Raw genomic sequence first — 21,773 nt, 5'->3', positions numbered from 1 at the left:
TGGAGCGTAGGAGGTTGAGGGGTTATAGAAGTTTATAAAATCATGAGAGGTATAGGTAAGGTGAATGGAAGGTGTCTTTTCCCTAAGAAGCATAGACCAGTAAGTCTAATATCTGTGATAGGTAAGTTACATGAGAAGATTCTGAGGGATAAGATTATACATGCCTTCGGAAAGACAGGGTTAGATTATGAGTAGTCAGCATAGCTTTGTGCATTGGAGATCATGCCTCAGAAATTTATTAGAGTTCTTTGATGAAGTGACCAGAAAGGTTGATGAGGGCAAGGTGGTTGATGTAGTCCATATGGATTTCAGTAAGGCCTTTTTTTAAGATTAGATTCGATTCCCTACAGTGTGGAAACAGGCCCTTCAGCCCAACAAGTACACACCAACCCTCCAAAGAGTAACCCACCCAGACTCATTTCCCTCTGACTAATGCACCTAACACTATGGGCAATTCACCTGAGGAAACTGGAGCACCCGAAGGAAACCCACGCAGACACGGGGAGAATGTGCAAACACCACACAGACAGTCACCCGAGGCTGGAACCGAACCTGGGACCCTAGTGTTGTGAGGCAGCAGTGCTAACCACTGAGCCACAGTGCCGCCCTAATAAGGCTCCATATAGTAGGCTGCTCTGGAAGGTTAGATCACATGGAATCCAGGGCAAGCTGGCAAATTGGATACAAAATTGGCTTGATGATAGGAAGCAGAGAGTAATAGTGGAAGAATGCTGGTTGGATTGGAGGCCTGTAACTATTGGAGTCCCTCAAGGGTTGGTGCTCGGCCTTGTTATCTGTTTGTTATCTATATCAATGATTTGGATGAGAATGTATAAGGCATGATTAATAAATTTGCTATGACACTAAAATAGGCTGCATTATGGACAGTGAGGAAGGTTATCAGAAATTGTGGCAAGACCTTGAGCAGCTGGAAGAGTGAGCCGAGAAATGGCAAATGGAGTTTAATATAGATAAATGTGAGGTCTTGCATTTTGGGAAGTCAAATCAAGGTAGGAGTTTCTTGGTGAATGGTAGGGCCTTAAGGAGTGTAGTGGAACAGAGGGACCTTGGAGTTCAGGAGCACAGTTCCCCTGAAAGTGGAGCCACAGGTAGACAGGGCAGTGAAGGAGGCTTTTGGCACACTGGCCTTCATCAGTCAGGGCACTGAGTCTAGAAGTTGGGAAGTTATATTGCAGTTGTGCAGGACGTTGGTGAGGCCACACTGAGAATATAGTGTTCAGGTTTGGTAACCTTGCTATAGGAAGGATGTTATTAAATAGAAAAGAGTGCAGATGATATTTATAAGGATAGTGTCAAGACTCAAGGGTCTGAGTTATAGGGAGAGGGTTGGACAAGCTAGACTTTGAACTTTAGAGCATAGGAGACTGAGGGGGAATCTTATGGAAGTGATTAAGATCATAAGGAGCATGGATAGGGTGAGTGCACTCAGTCTTTTTCCCAGGGTTGGGGAATCAAGGGCGAGAGGGCACCAGTTTAAGGTTAGAGGGGAAAGAATAAAATGGAACCTGAGGGGCAACGTTTTTTACACAGAGGGTGGTACACAAATGGAATAAGCAATCAAGGGAAGTGGTTGAGGTGGGTCCATTAACAACATTTAAAAGGCATTTGGACAAATATATGAATAGGAAACGATTAGAAGGATATGGGCCAAGTACAGGGAAATGGGGTTAGTGTGGATGGACATTTTGGTCAGCACGGACCAGTTAGGGGCAAAGGGCCTGTCTCCGTGCTCGATGACTGTAGGGTGGGGGAGTTCATTATTACGGGCTATGTTTTTAAGATGAGAGGAGAAAGATTTAAAGAAGACATGACTGGCACTTCTTTGACATAGAGGGTGGTGCATGTGTGGAATGAACTTTGAGTGGAAATGGTGGGTGCGGGTACAGTTGGAACGTTTATCAGACATTTGGGTAAGTACGTGAATAGGAAATGGAGCGATATAGGCCAGGCGTAGACAGGTGGGGCCAGTTTACTTTGGGATTCAGGTTGATATGGATTTTGTTGGACCGAAGGGTCTGTTTCCATGTAGTATGAATGAATCACAATTCTTTGAGGAGAAAGTGAGGACTGCAGATGCTGGAGATCAGAGCTGAAAATGTGTTGCTGGAAAAGCGCAGCAGGTCAAGCAGCATCCAAAGAGCAGGCTCATGCCCGAAACGTCGATTCTCCTGCTCCTTGGATGCTGCCTGACCTGGTGCGCTTTTCCAGCAACACATTTTCAGCTCTATCACAATTCTGACCGCACTTCAAAACATCCTGTTGGGACTGTGAAGGATTGGGACTTTCTGAGAATGTGAAAGCTACCATACCAATGCAGGATTGTTCCCTTTAAGTTGAACCTCAGCAATACCCCATTCAGGCAAAATCACGTACTGTTTTAATCAGTGCTTCCCAAATGTTCTCCCACTCAGGGCCTGAAAATTGTCCTGACCCCCTCAGTGAGAACCTTCAGAGTACTGTAATACAAGGCAGCCCTTACTGGCTCAGAGTTTGTTACCTGACTTTGGGTTCTGACACCTGATTTAAATCATAACAATTAGAGTAAAAATGTAGAAAATAGAAGCAGGAATAGGCCATTCAGCCCTTCAAGCCTGCCATGCCATTCAATATGATAGCCAATGAAGTACACTGTCCCTGCTTTCTCCCCCACTACCCTTTGATTAACCCTATCAGTGAAATCTAACTGCTTCTTGAAAACGTTAAAAACCACACAACACCTGGTTATTGTCCAACAGGTTTATTTGGAAGGCAAGGCTTCTTGAAAATATTCAATGTTTTGACCTCCACTGTTTTTTAGATTAGCCACAGTGTGGAAACAGGCCCTTCGGCCCAACAAGTCCACCCCCCCCTATATTTACCCCTAACACTAATCCACCTAACACTACGGGCAATTTAGCGTGGCCAATTCACCTGACCTGCACATCTTTTGGACTGTGGGAGGAAACCGGAGCACCCGGAGGAAACCCACGCAGTCACAGTGGGAACATGCAAACTCCACACAGTCAGTCGCCTGAGGTGGAAATTGAACCCAGGTCCCTGGCGCTGTGAGGCAGCATTGCTAACCACTGAGCCACCGTGCTGCCCCTTTAAAATTCCTCAATCAGAGAATTCCACAGGCTCACTAATCTTTGGGTGAAAACATATCTTCTCTCTCAGTTCTAACTAGCCTGCCTCACATCTTTAGACTGTGATCCCCGGTACTGGACTTCCTGGTCATCAAGGACATTCTTCCTGTGTTTACCCTGTCTAGTCCTGTTGGGATATTGCATATAGGTTTCTGTGAGATCCCCTCATTTAGTGAATGTAGTGCTAACCATTCCAGTCTCCCTTCATACGTGAGTCCTGCTGTTCCAGCTGGTTTTGAAACTGTTAGAATACTGAATGGACTCTCAAACTCTCACCATTCGCCTGTACCTGTGTTTTTGTTTTTGCCGCTGTTTACCTATTATTTACTTATTTATGCTCCCTAACTCTGTGATCTGCCTGTATTGCTCGCAAGACAAAGCCTTTTCACTGTCCCTCGGTACACAGGACAATAAATTCAATTCAATTCAATTCAATCTGATAAACCTTCCCACTCTCTCCGTCACCAGAACATCTTTCCTTCAATAGAGAGACTAAAATTACACTCAGTATCCCAGGTGTAGAGTCACTAAGGATCTGTGCAATTGCACAGGGCTGCACCATGATTCCAAGTAACAATATCAGTGTTCAATGATAACACAGATGTCTTATAAAGTGACTGTAGTGGGAAACCATAATCCCAAATCTTGTCCTGATGGGAATATTCAACCCTTTGAGCAATGATTGTGCTGACGCTACTCACGTCGTTTCACAATGCAATTGTGCCTCTGTGTGTAATCTAAAACCCTTCACCGAATGCATGAATAAGTTAGATTTTTCCACATTAATTGATGGCTAGGGGGAATCGCTCACCTCCCGGACCTCAGACTGGTGAAGGTAGAACAGATTCTTTGTGGATTTCAACCTCAATCTAATTTAAGTGCAGTATGACTCACAGTTCTGTATCTGTCTGATTCACACAAGGAACTGAATATTAACAGAAACCTATTATCACTGAAAGGGGGTTTTCAGCCATTCTAAGTTTCTTTTTCTGATTACTGCATTGAGCACAAGAGGCAAGTATTATAAAGCCTGTAACGAGTCACTGATTTGTTTTTAACTCTGAGGTCAAGGGTCAGTCTCGTTGACATGAAGCCTGGATCATCTCAAGTTTCACTCAAACGAACCAGTACAGTGTGCTGTCTGAGTGTCTGAGGAGGGGCGATTTGGTACATGCCATTGTCATGGTGGGTCTCATTGGTTCTGCCCATGATGTAAACTGGGTGGATGGGCAGGAATGATCATGGGACCCTTAAGGAGCCATGAGTTTGCACAGAGTTAAATGAGGGAGTTTTTAAAATTCATTCACAGAATGTGGGTGTTGCTACTGAGGCCAGCATTTATTGCCCATCCCTAATTGCCCAGAAAGCAGTTAAGAATCAACTACATTGATGGAGTCACATGTAGGTCAGACTGGGTAAGGATGGCAGTTTCCTTCCCTAAAGGACATTACTGAAGCAGATTGTTCTTTTCAAGAATGGATTCTTGGTCATCATTAAATTCTTATTGAATTCCAGTTCCCACATCTGCCATGGCAGGATTTGAACCCAGGTCCCCAGGCTTTCTGGATTAACAGTTGAGTGATAATACCTCTAGGCCATCGCCTACCCCAGTTCTTTTTCAGTGGCATGGAAAGGTCTTAGGGGTACGGGTGAGACCTTCTGAATGTACCTTTTGGAAGGTTCCAGAATGGTTCACGACCCCTTTGACGAGCAGTGAGGCAGAGGAGCTGGCAGAGCTGGCCCCACCCACACAGAGACTGGAGGGTCTTTGGATCTACGGGATGCCAAGTGGAGCTATCGGAGCCGGGGTGCAGACTGTGCTCTCACTCCCTGCACCCACCGGAGGTGGGACTGGTCACTGAGATTGGATGGGAATCCCAAACATTGGTCCCAGCTGCCTATCTGTTCACCCATCCATCCACCATTGTTAAATGACTGAATAGTCCATTCCAGCCAATGGTTTCCACATTACAACAATGACTGCACTTCTATAGTAGTTGATTGGCCGTAGAGTGCTTTGAGATGTCTAGTCGTCATGCTGTTTGTCTCTCACACTCTCATTCTCGCTTGCTCTGTTGCTTTTTCTTGATTTCTTTCTCTCTGTCCCCCCACCCCTCCTCTTTCTCTCTCTCAATCTCTCTGCCCCACTCCCTTTCGTTTTCTCTCTCTCTCCTGCTCTGTCTCTTTCAGAGTGAATATGTCTCTCTTTCTTACTCTCTGTCTGTGCGTATGAGTGGCAACACGGTGACTCATACCCCTCATAATTTTGTAAACCTCTATAAGGTCACCCCTCAGCCTCCGACGCTGCAGGCAAAACAGTTCCAGCCTATTCAACCTTTCCCTATAGCTCAAATCCTCCAATCCTGGCAACATCCTTGTAAATCTTTTCTGCATTTCAAGTTTAACAACATCTTTCCTGTAGCAGGGAGACCAGAATTGGGCACAGCATTCTAAAAGTGGCCTCACCAATGTCCTGTACGGCCATAACATGACATCCCAACTACTCTGCTCAATACACCTCAGCAACCCTTGGAGTCTGGCCCATTCTCCTGGTCCATTAAAAGGCTCTTGTGTACATCAATTTTTAAAACTCATTCACGGAATGAGAGTGACGCTGACTAGAACAGCATTTATTGCCCATTCCTAATTGCCTCACAGTGCCGTTAGGAGTCACCCACACTGCTGTGGTTCTGGAATGGGCCAGACCAGCTAAACATGACAGATTTCCTTCTCGAAAGGATATCAGTGAGAACCGGATGGGGTTTTTTTTACAACAGTTGACATTGTTTACATGGTCAGTATTGGAACAGAGATTTACTCCAGATGTTTATCGAATTCAAATTTCCCCATCTGCCATGTTGGGATTTGAGCTCATAACCCAAGAACATTACGTTAGAGTTCTGGATTACAAGGCCAGTGTCATTGCCACTACCTTTACCTCCAATCGAAACTGGAGTAGGCCATTCGGCCCTTTGAGCCTGTTCCATCTTTCGATGTGTTCATTGCTGATCATCCAACACCGTCCCCTGTCCCCGCTTTCTCCCCCTGCCTTTTGATTACTTTTGCTGTAAGGACTCTAATTCGTTTGTGAAAACATTCAATGCTTTGACCTCAACCGCTTTCTGTGGGAGTGACTTCACAGGTTCACCACTCCCTGAGTGAAGAGATTCCTCCTCACCTCAGTATGTTGATGGTATTGGGAGTCAGTCTGAGAAGGACCTCTGTTTAAGCCTGGTTTTCTCGTTGGTTACAGATTGCTGGAGCTGTTCAGTCGGTACTGCCCGTTAATGAGAAAAGGAGTGCGGTCTACGTGTGCCGAGTGCACGATCAGCAGAACGAATGTGTATTCAGCGACTGGGCGAAGATCAAAGTTCATTTTATCAAATCCGGTAATGCTTCCTTTGTTTATCAGCGGTTGTCATGGGGACATTGCTGGCTGCATTGGTTTTGTAGCTGCTCTTGTCTCTCAAAACTCTATATTTTCGAGTTAGTTCAGAAAGCCAATCTTTGCTTATTTTAGCAGGAAAACAATCACCTTTAAGCTAGCTTGAGATATCATTTTTGCAGTTAAAGGATAGCCTTTACTTTTGAATTATCCCCTGAGATAGGGGGCAATCCCCCTATTTCCCTCACCTCGAATATTAACTGTGCTTTATCAATGTTTAAACTCATTTGCCAAACCCACTTCCAGTCTGTTAATGTCTTCCTGTAATTTGTTTCCATCCTGTTGTGTTGACTATCGATACTGTTCCCACCCCCTGTGCATCTCACTCCAAATGTTAGAATCACCTACCAGTGCGGAAATAGCGTTTTTTATTCCACAGTCTGGATTTTTTTTTTTGCCTGATGAAGGAGCAGCGCTCTGAAAGCTTGTGATTTCAAATAAACCCGTTGAACTGTGTGACCTTTGAATTTGTCCTCCCCAGTCCAACACTGGCATCTCCACCTCATAGATATTTTCTGATCAACCAGTTCAGAGATGTTATTGCATATCTCTGGAGCGGGTGGGATTTGAACCAAGCTAAGAGGTAGGGACACTACCACCCTGCACCACAACAGCCCTAGTGATGCCACAGTCGATTTGGTTGATCAGCTGGAGTGCCAGTTCTGACTTTGGCGAGACAACACTTTCCCAGTATCGGCTGTCTGTTCTGAAACTCCCTCTGCATTCTCCTACCTCTCATTCCCTACTCTCTGATCTTCTTTATTCATCTATATTGGGTACTTCATCAAAAGATTTTTATTGTTTAAATTCAGGAAAAGGTTAGGCCGCTTTTGGAATATTGCGTGCAATTCTGGTTTCCTTCCTGTCGGAAGGATGTTGTGAAACTTAAAAGGGGTTTCAGAAAAGATTTACAAGGATGTTGCCAGGGTTGGAGGATTTGAGCTATAGGGAGAGGCTGAACAGGCTGGGGCTGTTTTCCCTGGAGCGTCGGAGGCTGAGGGGTGACCTTACAGAGGTTTATAAAATCATGAGGGGTATGGATCAGGTAAATAGACAAAGTTGAAAATGTGTTGCTGGAAAAGCGCAGCAGGTCAGGCAGCATCCAGGGAACAGGAGAATTGACGTTTCGGGCATAAGCCCTTCTTCAGGAATGAGGAAAGGTTGGGACACCCGCATGGGCCCCAGCTATGCCTGCCTCTTCGTAGGATATGTGGAGCAGTCCATCTTCCGCAACTACACTGGCCCCACCCCCCACCTTTTCCTCCGCTACATTGATGACTGTAGCGGCGCCGCCTCGTGCTCCCACGAGGAGGTTGAACAGTTCATCCACTTCACCAACACCTTCCACCCCGACCTCAAATTCACCTGGACAGTCTCAGATTCCTCCCTCCCCTTCCTCGACCTTTCTATTTCTATCTCAGGCGACCGAATCAACACGGACATCTACTACAAACCGACCGACTCCCACAGCTACCTGGACTACACCTCCTCTCACCCTGCCCCCTGTAAAAACGCCCTCCCATTCTCCCAATTACTTCGTCTCCGCCGCATCTGCTCCCAGGAGGACCAGTTCCAAAAACGTACAACCCAGATGGCCTCCTTCTTCATAGACCGCAATTTCCCCCCCAACGTGGTCGACGATGCCCTCCACCGCATCTCTTCCACTTCCCGCTCCTCCGCCCTTGAGCCCCACCCCTCCAACCGCCACCAGGACAGAACCTCACTGGTCCTCACCTACCACCCCACCAATCTCCATGTACAGCGCATCATCCGCCGTCATTTCCGCCATCTCCAAACGGACTCCACCACCAAGGATATATTTCCCTCTCCTCCCCATCAGCATTCCGTAAAGACCACTCCCTCCGTGACTCCCTCGCCAGATCCACACCCCCCACCAACCCAACCTCCACTCCAGGCACCTTCCCCTGCAACCGCAGGAGGTGCAAGACTTGCGCCCACACCTCCCACCTCACCTCCCTCTAAGGCCCCAAAGGAAACTTCCATATCCGCCACAGATTCACCTGCACCTCCACACACATCATCTATTGCATCCTCTGCACCCGATGTGGCCTCCGCTATATTGGGGAGACAGGTCAGCACCACCTTCCTAACCTGCAATCTTCTTCCTGACCTCTCCGCCCCCACCCCAGTCTGACCTATCACCCTCACCTTGACCTCTTTCCACCTATCGCATTTCCAACGCCCCTCCCCCAAGTCTCTCCTCCCTGCCGTTTATCTTAGCCTGCTGGACAAACTTTCCTCATTCCTGAAGAAGGGCTTATGCCTGAAACATCGATTCTCCTGTTCCCTGGATGCTGCCTGACCTGCTGCGCTTTTCCAGCAACACATTTTCAGCTCTGATCTCCAGCATCTGCAGACCTCACTTTCTCCTAAATAGACAAAGTCTTTTCCTTGGGGTTGGGGAGTCCAGAACTAGAGGGCATGCCCCTCAGGTCTCTGTCAAAATTTTCCCCTTTCACCCTAGACCTATGTCCTCTCATTCTGGACTCCCCCACCCCAAGGAAAAGACTTCGTCTATTTATCCTATCCATTGACATCATGATTTTATAATCCTCTATTAGATCACCCCTCAGCCTACGACCTTCCAGGGAAAACAGCCCCAGCCCATTCAGTGTCTCCCTGTAGCTCAAACCTTCTAACCCCAGCAATATCCTTGTAAATCTTTTCTGACCCTCTTCAGGTTTCACAACATCCTTCCTGTCGGAGGGAGACCAGTAATGCACACAATATTCCAACTCCTGCTCCTGCTTCTTACGTGTATATGTCCGTGTGAAGATAGCTCAGGGTAACTCCTTTTCAGATTGTCCTGCCTTGATGCTATTGTTTAAGTACTCCAGCCTGGTACCAGAATCCTTTTCTCTTCCCGCTACATCTTGCAGTACGTTGTCGTTCCATTGTTCTTCGGAAACTAAAGGACAGATTCACTCTTCAGGCAGCAACTCCATACGCTCCGCGTTTAATCTGCACTCAAGGTATTTTGCTTTTCTTACGAGTATTTGTTGACTTTAATCGCAGAGTTACCTCACAGGTGGAAGGGGGAGCCAGTGATTGGACTACAGCCTGAATCTCTGAGGGTCAAAGTTGGTCAGAGGGTGTCCTTGAGGTGTGTTGCTTTCGGAATTCCTGCTCCAAAATACCAGTGGTACAAAAATGGCATCCCGTTACCTCACCAAACTGAAGGGGAGTTGGCGGTAAGTTAACAGATCTGTGTCTCCAAACAATCAGTGGACGGAACAAATTACTATTGGTCTGAATGCAGTTGTACAAGGAGCCTGAGTGTGTGTTTTGTCTGTCGCTGTAATGATCAATGATTATTTGATTGGTGTAGGAGGCTGAAGGGTGTGAGATTAATTTGATCACTGTTACAGTTCTGGACATTGTGCGACCTGTGAATGTTGGGACATTGTTTCAATGAGGACAGTAAGTTGAACTGTGGATGATTGTAAATAGACAGGTACACATAATGGGCAACAATCCGATTTTGCGTGTTTTGCACTATTGTTAAATGTTGAACGAACTCCAGATTACTGAATTCCCACTCAGAAAGGCGGTATGGAATTGGCTCAAGATAGAGTGGTGCTGGAGAAGCACAGCAGGTCAGGCAGCATCCGAGGAGCAGGGAAATCGACGTTTCGGGCAAAAGTCCTTTGTCAAAAACAGTAGCCACTTCTGCCTAGTATGGAATTGGCTGATGGTTCAGTGTTGGAAGACACAGGCACAAAGCCATTTGACCCCTCAAGCCTGGTTAGACCAATCAGTGAGATCATGGCTGATCCACAATGTAACTCCATTCACCCAATATCTCGAAAAGCCTATCCCTGAAAACCTTTCCATAAAGTGCTGGTTAACCTCAAATTTAAAATGTGTAATTCTTCTAGCATCTGTTGCCAATGAAAGAAGAGAATGTTAACCTTCTGCCACCCTTTAGAGTTATACAGCATGGGAAATAGACCCTTCAGTCCAACTTGTCTGCACCGACCAGACATCTCAGTCTGGGCTGCTCCCAATTGCCAGCACTTGGCCCATATCCCTCTAAATCCTTCCTATTCATGTACCCATCCAGATGCTTTTAATTGTACCAGTCTCCACCACTTCTTTTGGCAGCTCATTCCATACACACACCACCCTCTGCATGGAAAAGTTACCCCTTAGGTCCTTTTTATATCTTTCGCCTCTCCCCTTATAGCTATACCAGATAGTTTTCCCCCCACTCTCGGAAATTTGGCTATTCACCTTGGCCATGTGCTTGTGATTTTATAAACCTCTATAAGGTCATCCCTCAGCCTCTGACGCTCTAGGGAAAACAGCCCCAGGCTATTTAGCCTCTCCCTGTAGCTCAACCCCACCAGTCATGGCAACATCATTGTAAATCTTTTCTGCACCCTCTCTAGTTTAACAACATCCTTTCTGTTTTACTGTTGTAAGCAATATTCTAACAGAGGCCTCACCAAAGTCCTGAACAACCACAACATGACCTCTGAACTCCTATACTCAATGCTCTGATGAACGAAGGCAAGTGTGGAGCTTTCAGCCACACAGTGAAAGTCATTCGATTCTGTTCTACAATTCACCTAGAACCCTGCCTTAGGATAAGAACCCCAATTTTTTACAGCCGTGTCGTTTCAAATGAATACTTTTGTAGGTTGAGATGAGACTACTAATGCTTGTGTAATTAGACAGATCATTAAAACTATCACATGCAAAAATTATTTCACTACTTTGCATGGACGTCTGTTTCGCAACTTTGCTCCTGAGAAGTCTTGCGTTAATTTTGAGGCTACAGCAATCATTTCTAGACTCCCCAACCAGAAGAAATGGGTGTTCCTAGTCTGCCTTTCTTTCCCTCTTAATTCTTGAATGCTCTCATCAAGCCATTGCTGGATACAACAATAGAACATTCCAGCGCAGTACAGGCCCTTCAGCCCTTGATGTTGCGCCGACCTATGGAACCAATCTGAAGCCCATCTAACCTACTCTATTCCATTATCATCCATATGTCTATCCAATGATCATTTAAATGCCCATAAAGTTGGCGAGTCTACAACTTCCAGGCAATGCATTCCATGCCCCTACTACTCTCTGAGTAACAAAACTATCTCTAACATCTGTCCTATATCTATCACCCCTCAATTTAAAGCTATGTCCACTTGTGCTAGCCATCACCATCTGAGGAAAAAGACTCTCCCTGTCCACCCGATTTAACTCTCTGATTATCTTATATGTCTCAATTAAGTCGTCTCTCAACTTACTTCTGTCTAACGAAAACAACCTCAGTTCCTTCAGCCTTTCCTCATAAGACCTTCCCTCCATACCAGGCAACATCCTAGTAAATCTCCTCTGGACCTTTCCAAAGCTTCCACATCCTTCCTTTAATGCAGTGACCAGAACTGTACACAATACTCCAAGTGCGGTCGCATCAGAGTTTTGTACAGCTGCAGCATAACCTCATGGCTCTGAAACTCAATCCCTCTGTTAATAAAAGCTAACACACCATATGCCTTGTTAACAACCCTATCAATCTGTGTGGCAACTTTGAGAGATCTATATACATGGATACTGAGATCTCTCTGTTCATCTACACTAGCAAGAATCTTAACCATCCGCCCAGATCTCTGCATTCCTGTTACTCCTTCCAAAATGAATCACCTCACACTTTTCTGCATTAACTCCATTTGCCACCTCTCAGCCCAGCTCTGCAGCTTATCTATATCCCTCTGTAACCTACAACACCCTTCGGCACTATGCACAACTCCACTGACCTTAGTGTCATCTGCAAATTTACTAATCCATCCTTCTACACCTTCATTCAGGTCATTTATAAATATGACAAACAGCAGTGGCCCCAAAACAGATCCTTGCGGTACACCACTAGTAACTGAGCTCCAGGATGAACATTTCCCATCAGCCACAACCCTTTGTCTTCTTTCAGCTAGCCAATGTCTGATCCAAACCGCTGAATCACTCTCAATCCCTTGCCTCCGTATTTTGTGCAATAGCCTACCGTGGGGAACCTTATCAAACACCTTACTGAAGTCTATATACACCAGATCAACTGCTTTACCCTCATCCACCTTTTTGGACACCTTTCCAAAGAACTCAATAAGATTTGTGAGGCACGACCTACCCTTCACAAAACCGTGTTAACTATCCCTAATCAACTTATTCCTCTCCAGATGATTATAAATCCTATCTCTTATAACCTTTTCCTACACTTTAGCCACAACCAAAGTAAGGCTCACTGGTCTATAATTTACCAGGATTGTCTCTAATCCCCTGTTTGAACACGGGAACAACATTTGCTCTCCTCCAGTCTTCTGGTACTATTCCTGTAGACAATGACGACATAAATATCAAATCCAAAGGCTCTGTAATCTCCACCCTGGCTTCCCAGAGAATCCTAGGATAAATCCCATCCAGCCTGGAGGACTTAGCCAATTTTCACTCTTTCCAGAATTTCTAACCCCTCCTCCTTGTGAACCTTAATCCGATCGAGGCTCGTAGCCTGTTTCTCAGTATTCTTCTCGACAACATTGTCTTTTTCCAGTGTGAATACTGACGACAAATATTCATTTAGTGCTTTCCCTATCTCCTCAAACTCCACGCACACCTTCCCACGACTGTCCTTCATTGGCCCTAATCTTACTCCAGTCCTTCTTTTATCCCTTATATACTTATAGAAAGCTTTAGGATTTTCCCTGATCTTCTCCGCCAACAACTTCTCATGTCTCCTCCTGGCTCTTCTTAGCTCTTCTGCATTCCACAGCATGAACTCTGAGTTCATATATTGTCTCCTTATCGTTTAATCCTTGGAGTGCAGGTACCCTTCCAGCCTTCCGAGGCCGATACACCCTTCCCAAGGTGTTCTGCTCAGTTGTGGTCTCCTTTTATATTTCTTCTCCATGGGATGTATTTGTTGGTAACAAGGCTTGTATTTGTGGGCATGTCCCTAAATGCTCTCGAACTGAGTGGCTGGTGAGGCCTACGGTACCATGTCCTGTGCCATTTTTGGGGTCATCTTCTCATTATTAGAAAGAAGTTGCTCAAAGGTATCGTAGCACAAACACAATGTGGCCACACTAAGTTGTTTAATGAAGGTACATTTCATTTTCTCTCTGCCTAGATAGCCACGGTCGAGATGAGACACTACGGGACGTACCTGTGTGCGGTCAGCAATGACCAAGGAGAGTGCTGGAGCTCTGCTGCTGACCTGAGTGTAGGTAAATACTGGCACAGCATTGCGCATCAGAGACCCACCCAGAATTCCATGGGGCACAGAAACGAGCCATTCCGCTGCTCCAAGCGAAGTATGACCCACATCGCATCATCTAACCTTATCAATAAATCCCCTCTCCTGACGTTCCCATCGGTCTGCCGCCCTTGTCCTTCTCAAAGGAAGTGGACCTTTTCCATTACCCTTGAGCTGAGGGAGCATTGTCTGATGTCACCAGAGTAGTGTGGTTCTAATTTTAGCCTTGTCCTGGACATTCTAACCAGAGGAATTTGGATGATAATTTCGGTAGCATGGTTAGTGAGTTTGTGGATGAGGCCCAAGTTGGTGGTACAGTCCACAGTGAAGAATGTTATCAAAGATTACAAAGGGATTGTGATCAATTAGGCTAATGGCCTGAAAATAGTAGGTAGAGTTTAATTTGGATAAATGTAGGGTGTTGCATTTTGGTAAAACAACCGAGGGCAGGACTCACACGAGTTAATGGTAAGGCCCTGGATATATTGCTGTCGAACAGATAGACCTAGAGGTTCAAGTACATGGTTCTTTGAAGATTGTATCCCAGATAGATGGTTGGTTAGGAAGGTGTTTAGCACATTAGCCTTCATTGCTCAGACCATTGAGTATAAGAGTTGGAATGTCATGTGGAGGTTGTACAGGGCATTGGTAAGACCTCTTCAGTAGCTTCGCCCAAAAAGGCATCTGCAGCTTATTGTATTCACCCACACATTGGTGAGATGTCTGTAAATATCAGTTATCAAAGGCCATGCTTTCTGAAATTCAATCCTGGTATGTTTCCACCTTAACATCCTATTGGGCCTTTTCCCATTAGCTGATCAACAGCACTTAATAAGATTATCTCCTGCTAACTCCATAACGCTCCTATTTTCCCTTGACCCTACTTTGGAGCAAGAGAAATATTGTGTTCACATTAAAATGAAAGACATAACTGCGATAAGCTAGGATGACAGTGAGGGTTGGAACTGAAGTGATATTTGTGATGTTTTAATTTTATATCCCCACACTTATTAATACAAATTTGGGTCAGGAGAAGGCCATTTGGCCTTTCAAATGCAACTCAATGCAATCGTGGCCGATCTGTTTGAAATCTCAAATCCTCATTCCTGCCTGCTCCTGATGACCTTTCACCCCCGGATGTAAGTTTGCTTGCTGAGCTGGAAGGTTCGTTTACAGACGTTTCGGCACCCTAATAGGTAACATCTTCAGTGAGCTTCCGGATGAAGCACTGGTGGTGTAGCCCGTTTTCTATTGATATGTTTAGGTTTCCTTGGGTTGGTGATGTCATTTCCTGTTTTTTCTCTGAGGGTGGTAAATGGGGTCCAAGCTGATGTGTTTGTTGATAGAGTTCCAGTTTGAATGCCAAAAACACTAAAACAGTAGGTAATGAACTTAAAAGACCACATCCAGACAACAAGCAAAACAACCGTCATTTGCAAAATATGTTGCAAGAACTGTAACAAACACTACCTTGGACAAACAGGTAGAAAACTAGCCATGAGGATACATGAACATCAACTAGCCACAAAAAGACATGACCCACTCTCACTAGTACCCTCAAAAATAGATGAGGAATGCACCACTTCGACTGGGACAACGCATCCATCCTAGGACAAGCCAAACAGAGACACGCACGAGAATTCCTAGAAGTATGGCATTCCAAAGTCTGAAAATAAACCTTCCAGCTCAGCGAACAAGCTTATATCCAGAACCATAACCTGAGCTACAAATCTTCTCCAAACTCGCTAACTTTTCACTCTCTTGTTCAACCAGAACTTATACACCTCTGTCTTAAAAATATTGCAGCAGCTTGCCAAGGCTCCTTAGCACTTTCCAAACCCAGGACCACTGCCATCTGAAAGGATAAGGGCAGCAGATCAATGGGAATACCATCCCCTGCAAGTTCCTTTCCAGGCCACTCACCATCCTGACTTGGAAATATATCGCCATGCTTCACTGTCACTGGGTCAAAGTCCTAGCGATATTGTGGGTTTATCTACAGCACATGGACAGCATTGGTTCAAGAAGGCAGATCAAAGGCAACTAGGATGGGCAATAAATGCTGGACCAGCCAGCGTTGCCCACGTCCCACAGTGAAAGAAAAATCTAGGAGACAAGGGGGTGTAGTTTGTACAGTGTGGGCTGGAGCACAGAATCTTAGGTGAGACTGGTTATAAGCAGAGCTCATGTCACAATTTTAGGTTAAACCACACCCAAGACTGAAGGGTATCTCACTCACACTCACACTCTTGCACTCACTCACATGTGCACACTCACTCTCACTCTCACGCACATGCGCACACTGACTCACTGCCCTGGCCCATGGTAGTTCATGTGTTGAAGGGATTCCCACAGCTGATGTTAGCGTCAGACCCAGTGAAAATGGAGAGATCGTGTTAAAAGTCCAAGTGAGGGATACTGTGTAACTCGGTGCAGACGCTAGTGGTGTTCCTATGCACTTGCTGCCTTTGTCTGTCTGTGAGGTAAGGTCGGAGGTTTGGAAGGTGCTGTGACAGGAATCCAGGTGTAGCATTACAGTGCATCTTGTTGTTGTACACACTGTGCGGCAGGGTGAAGGCAGGGAATGCTGAATGGGGTGGATAGGACACTGAGCCAATGGCTGCTTTGTTTTGGATGTGTGTGACCCAAAACGGTTACCCTTCTTGTAGCCTGGTCAGTTCTGTCCTGTGACCAATGCGTTATCTGAGATTCCTATTCTGGACACAGCTGTGAGTCATTCCAACTTTTTAAAAAATTAAATTGCTTCTCTTTCTCTCTTACAGTTGAAATCATTCCTATCGCTGTATCATTGCCTCCTCTCAGAGTGGCAGGTAAGAATAATGCTTTCTTTGAGCATTTTCAGTAAGTTTTCAGAAAGTAATGTTTTGAAGACTGTGTCTGGGTACTTCCATCTGAAACCAGACCACTGGTGTGGTCCAGTTCATTGACTGCCTAATCTGTTCCGTTGCCAAACCCAAGAGTCCTTTAGTCCCTTGTGCTGAGTTAATTTCGCTTTGGTCTGGATGGAACAGGCACGTTTCAGGCTCGCTTCACACAGGATTCTTACATCCACTGAAAGATACTGCCGCCCTCACAGTCTGGACTGGAATTGTATCTAATGGTACCTGGGAAAGGACCCCAGCCCCTTGAACCTGCGCCACATCTCAGTTCGCTAATGGCTGGTCAATCCGACTGGTCAACCTGGTCTGTTAACCTTTAATGGTCCTATCAAAGCAATCAGTGACAGATTTGAAATTTCCATTTAACCCCAAACCTCAACTGATTTTTAAGAGGAGAAACATCCAGTTTTGTTTTATTCACTATCCATTTGTTCACAGGATAGGGTATCACCGGCTGGGCCAGCATCTCTTGGCCGTCCCTAGTTGCCCTTGGCTTGAGCTTTCTTCTTGAACCCCTGCAGTGCCCTGGGGTGTAGGTTGTTCTGCAGTGATGTAAGGGTGGGAGTCCCAGGATTTTGACCAGCAACACTGAAGGAACGGTGTTATAGATTTACGGGATGGTACCAGGAATGGAGGGGTTGAGGTATGGGGATAGGGGATAGGCGGAGGCTTTCTTCACTGGAGTGTAGGAGGCTGAGGGGTGACCTTAGAGAGGTTTATAAAATCACGAGGGGTCCAGACAGGCTGAATAGCAAGAGTCTTTTCCCTAGGGTGGGCGGAGTTCAAATCTACGGAGCATATTATTAAGGTGAGAGCAGAAAGGTTTAAAACAGGCCCAGAGAGTGGTTGGTGTATGCCAGAGGAGGTGGTAGATGCAGGTACAGTTACAACTTTTAAAAGACATTTGGAGAGGGACATGAATAGGAAAGGTTGGGCCAACCGCAGACAAATGGGACTAGTTTAGTTTGGGAAACTTGGTCCGTATGGGCGAAATGGACCGAAGGGCCTGTTCCCATGCTGTGTCTCTCTATGAATGTATCTCATTGTCCCCTTTGATATTATCCTAAATTCTGCAACTCAATTGCCCATAATTTTCAACATGCTGAGGATCTTGCAGGCTCACTGTGGAGGGGGTGGTATTTTGCCAAGGTTTGGTTAAAGGTCTGGGCTGGTTCTACTACCTTATCACCAACAAAATAACGAGTTATGATTGATTTCCAGGCTCTGGAGAAAGGAAAGTAACAGCAACGTTGCCGTCCATCTGCCGGAAGCCAGGTAGGCCTGAGAGTGCTCGGAACACCGTGAGCTTGTTTGTGTGAGAGTGAAGCAAGAAACTGCTCCTTCTAAAACCTGTCAGGAGCAGTAGAGAAAACGCCCAACCCCTGAACTGCAAAGAGCAATTTCCAGATACAAACCCCCTGCCTAAAGGCCTATCCATTCATTATGAAAGTGCGTTATTTAAATTTATTAAGCGTTGATCCATTTATGATTGAAAAGACAACCTTCTCCACTGCTTCATTGTACACGCAAAATTTAGCAAGTGTGATAATATCTGAACTCTCCCCTGGGTATTATATATTCAAATTGAGTGTCCAATTCACTCTGTAAACCCAAACCTTCCCTCCAAAAGTGACTGACAAATCAGTATCGTTCTGGTGTCAGACTTTCTGTATTTTTACATCCATTTAGGGCTGTGGGTGTCGCTGGTTGGACCAGCACTTATTACCCATCCCTAGTTACTCTTGAGTAGTTGGTGATGAGCTGCCTTATTGAACTGCTCATCTGTGTGAAGTAGGGATAGCTCCATTAATGAGGGGATTCCAGGATTTTGACTCAGTGTGACTGAAGGAATGGTGATTATATTGCCAACTTGGGATGATGAGTGCCTTGGAGAGGAATTTGGAGGTGATGGTGTTCCCATGGATTTGAGGCCCTTGTCCTCCTAGATGATAGTGATCATGGGTTTGGAAGGTCATTATTTCTTCCATCCATGTTACTCACAATGGACTGTAACTCCAGAAATAGTTGCTATCCTATTCGATGTATGTTGTGTTGACTTTGAGGCCAGCCAGGAGACAGTGAGGACTGCAGATGCTGGAGCTCAGAGTCGAGAGTGTGGTGCTGGAAAAGCACAGCAGGTCAGGCAGCATCCGAGGAGCAGGAGAGTCGACGTTTTGGGCATCCTGATGAAGAGCTTATGCCTGAAACGGTCGTGTCTCCTGCTTCTCGGATGCTGCTTAGTCTGCTGTGCTTTTCCAGCACCACACTCTCGACTTTGAGGTCAGCCAGTATCCTTGCTTCCCAGAAAAGGGTTGAAGAATGTCGGAAGTATGGGCAGGAAAAGGACTGAAGTCTGCTGTGCCGTTCAGTGAAATGATAATCAAACTTTTACCTTTGGCATGAGCAGCACGGTGGCTCAGTGGTTAGCACTGATGCCTCACAGCGCCAGGGACCTGGGTTCAATTCCAGCACTCAGACGAGTGTCTGTGTGGAGTTTGCATATTCTCCCCATGTCTGTGTGGGTTTGCTCTGGGTGCTCCGGTTTCCTCCCACAGTCCAAACATGTGCCGGTTAGGTGGATTGGCCATGCTAAATTGCCCATAGTGTTCAGGGGTGTGCAGGCTAGGTGGATTATCCATGGGAAATGTGGGGTGACAGGGATAGGGTAGGGGGAGCAGGTCTGGGTGGGATAGTTGTTACAGAGTCAATGGACTGAACGGCTGAACTGGGATTCTATGAATGTACTCTCAACGGTCCTTATGTTTTATTAAAAACAAAGGACATGATCTTTCATTTTGCTCTTACACGTTCTCCATCGTTTTTTTCCCTTTCAGATGCACCTCAAGAAGTGAGACTATGTGGTATGTCAACACTAGCTTTAGTTAATTGCAGGTGACTTTTGGGTTTTCCAATGTATCAAATCCACATAAAATGGATCAGGATGTGACATTTCTATCAGCAGCCACTATAACTCAAACAAGAAATCATGTCGCAGACATTCAAGTATGTGTTTTGTAAGCTGTCTCAGTTACCCACTATCGAGTATTCGGCCAAGTAGATCTTTACGGGACTTTGTGGTGCATCTGAGCCACAAGAAAGCAAAAATTTTGGATGATGGAGATCTGAAACAGAGATAGGAATTGCTGAACATATTCAGCAGGAAGAAGCTGCCAGTTGCTGCCAGACCTGCTGAGTTTCTCCAGCACTTCATGCTTTTGTTCATTCTGGAGCCTCACCCCTTTCTTCCTTTATCCCCCATTACGTTCCCTGTTCTTGTAATTTAATGGATTTACAAGAAGGGTATGTTCAGTGATACAGACCTTGACTGTTCCTGAGAAGAGAGACATGTTGCCAGAGCTTGAGGAATCGATAGCTTTCTCAATGGTAATGCTTTGGCCAATCAGAGTCAGCTTGCCAACCAAACAACACCCCTTTCTCCTACAGTATAATTGTTTGAATTTTGGCATTCTTGTACTTGTCCTGATGGGTGCTGGGCAAAAAGAAATCAGTAACACGATCTTTCCTTCAGCAATAGTGGAGGATCTGAGCTACAGGGAGAGGTTGAATAGGCTGGGGCTGTTTTCCTTGAAGCATCAGAGGCTGAGGGGTGACTTTATAGAGGTTTATAAAATCATGAGGGGCATGGATAGGGTAAATAGACAAAGTCTTTACCCTGGGGTGGGGGAGTCCAGAACTAGAGGGCATAGGTTTAGGGTGAGAGGGGAAAGATATAAAAGAGATCTAAGGGCAATATTTTCACTGGAGGGTGGTACGTGTGTGGAATGAGCTGCCAGAGGAAGTGATGGAGGCTGGTACAATTACAACACTTAATAGGCATCAGGATGGGTATATGAGTCGGAAGGGTTTAGAGGGATATTGGCCAAGTGCTGGCAGATGGGACTAAAATAGGTTGGGATATCTGGTCGGCATGGACGAGTTGGACCAAAGGGTCTGTTTTCGTGCTTTACATCTCTATGACTCTAATAGAGAAGCCCATTGGTCTAATCCCCTCCTTGTCTGGGAGCAAACGTGGCACAGCAATGAACTGTTGATGGGATTTTGTCCTGGAAGGCTTGGTATTGAGAGTAGGCAGTAGAGGAGCCGTAGGGTTTTCCAGAAGAAAGGGCCATCGATGCTGCAGCTCAGTCTGAACAAGATTCTGTCGCCGTCCAATTGCATTTCAGCACAATTCCACATTTTAAGTTACATTTTACTACCTGTGTCTTGCTAAAGCAAGATTACAGTGGCTTGCAGGACACTGTTCCCTTGCACTCTTGCAGGAGATTGAGATTCTAGAATCCACCATTTATAAGAATGGCCTCAAACTGGTCAGCAGAACTTGATCGATGCATTGGCAGCACGGTGGGTTAGCACTGCTGCCTCATAATGCCAGGGAAACAGGTTCAATTCCAGTCTTGGGCGACTGTCTGTGTGGAGTCTGCACATTTTCCCCGTGTCTGTGTGGGTTTCCTCCTGGTGCTCCGGTTTCCTCCCACAGTCCAAAGATGTGCAGGTCAGGTGAATTGGCTGTGCTAAATTGCCCGTAGTGTTCAAGGATGTGCAGGCTAGCTGAGTTAGCCATGGAGGGTGCAGGTTTACAGAGATAGGGTAGGGAGTTTGGGTCTGTATGGGCTGCTCTTTGGAGGGTTGGTGTGGACTGAATGGACCAAATGACCTGCCGTGACTCTATAATTTGCTTGGTCCATCCAATCATTCAGTAATGAGCAGCATGATGGTCAGCGTTAAGGTATCTGTTAGGTCTTTGCTGCTTGACTGAATCCATATTAGTTTCAGAAGTCAGTGCTGGCAGACAGTAAATGTCGGGTATCAGTTGTGTCTCCATAGGGAATGCACTCTTGACTCTGAGTCCGAAAGTTGGGAATTCTCCTATTCTAGGGATTCTGCAGGTCCCTGTTGGGTGTGTTGGGGGGCAGAGTAGGTGGTGTTGGTGGGGTGGGGCGGTGGGAGGTGGGGATGGCTCAGGTGGTGCTGGGGTGGGGTGGTGGGGTCGATGT

General features: G+C 45.9%; 1 protein-coding gene across 3 annotated transcripts in view; it reads left to right on the top strand.

The window, feature by feature from the left end:
- Window positions 1-21,773, top strand: part of malt3 (MALT paracaspase 3) — a 131,043-nt gene that overhangs the window by 46,164 nt on the left and 63,106 nt on the right. For all 3 annotated transcript variants that reach the window (XM_043680578.1, XM_043680577.1, XM_043680576.1), the window contains exons 4-9: window positions 6,400-6,535; window positions 9,628-9,803; window positions 13,733-13,829; window positions 16,642-16,689; window positions 17,980-18,033; window positions 19,593-19,619. In XM_043680578.1, the coding sequence (XP_043536513.1) occupies window positions 6,400-6,535; window positions 9,628-9,803; window positions 13,733-13,829; window positions 16,642-16,689; window positions 17,980-18,033; window positions 19,593-19,619 (538 nt within the window). The remainder of the gene's footprint in view (window positions 1-6,399; window positions 6,536-9,627; window positions 9,804-13,732; window positions 13,830-16,641; window positions 16,690-17,979; window positions 18,034-19,592; window positions 19,620-21,773) is intronic.

This window comes from Chiloscyllium plagiosum, chromosome 40, assembly GCF_004010195.1.
Source record: "Chiloscyllium plagiosum isolate BGI_BamShark_2017 chromosome 40, ASM401019v2, whole genome shotgun sequence".
Taxonomy (NCBI): domain Eukaryota; kingdom Metazoa; phylum Chordata; class Chondrichthyes; order Orectolobiformes; family Hemiscylliidae; genus Chiloscyllium; species Chiloscyllium plagiosum.
The sequence above is the reverse complement of the archived record's forward strand: the minus strand, read 5'-3'. Positions and strand labels throughout refer to the sequence as shown.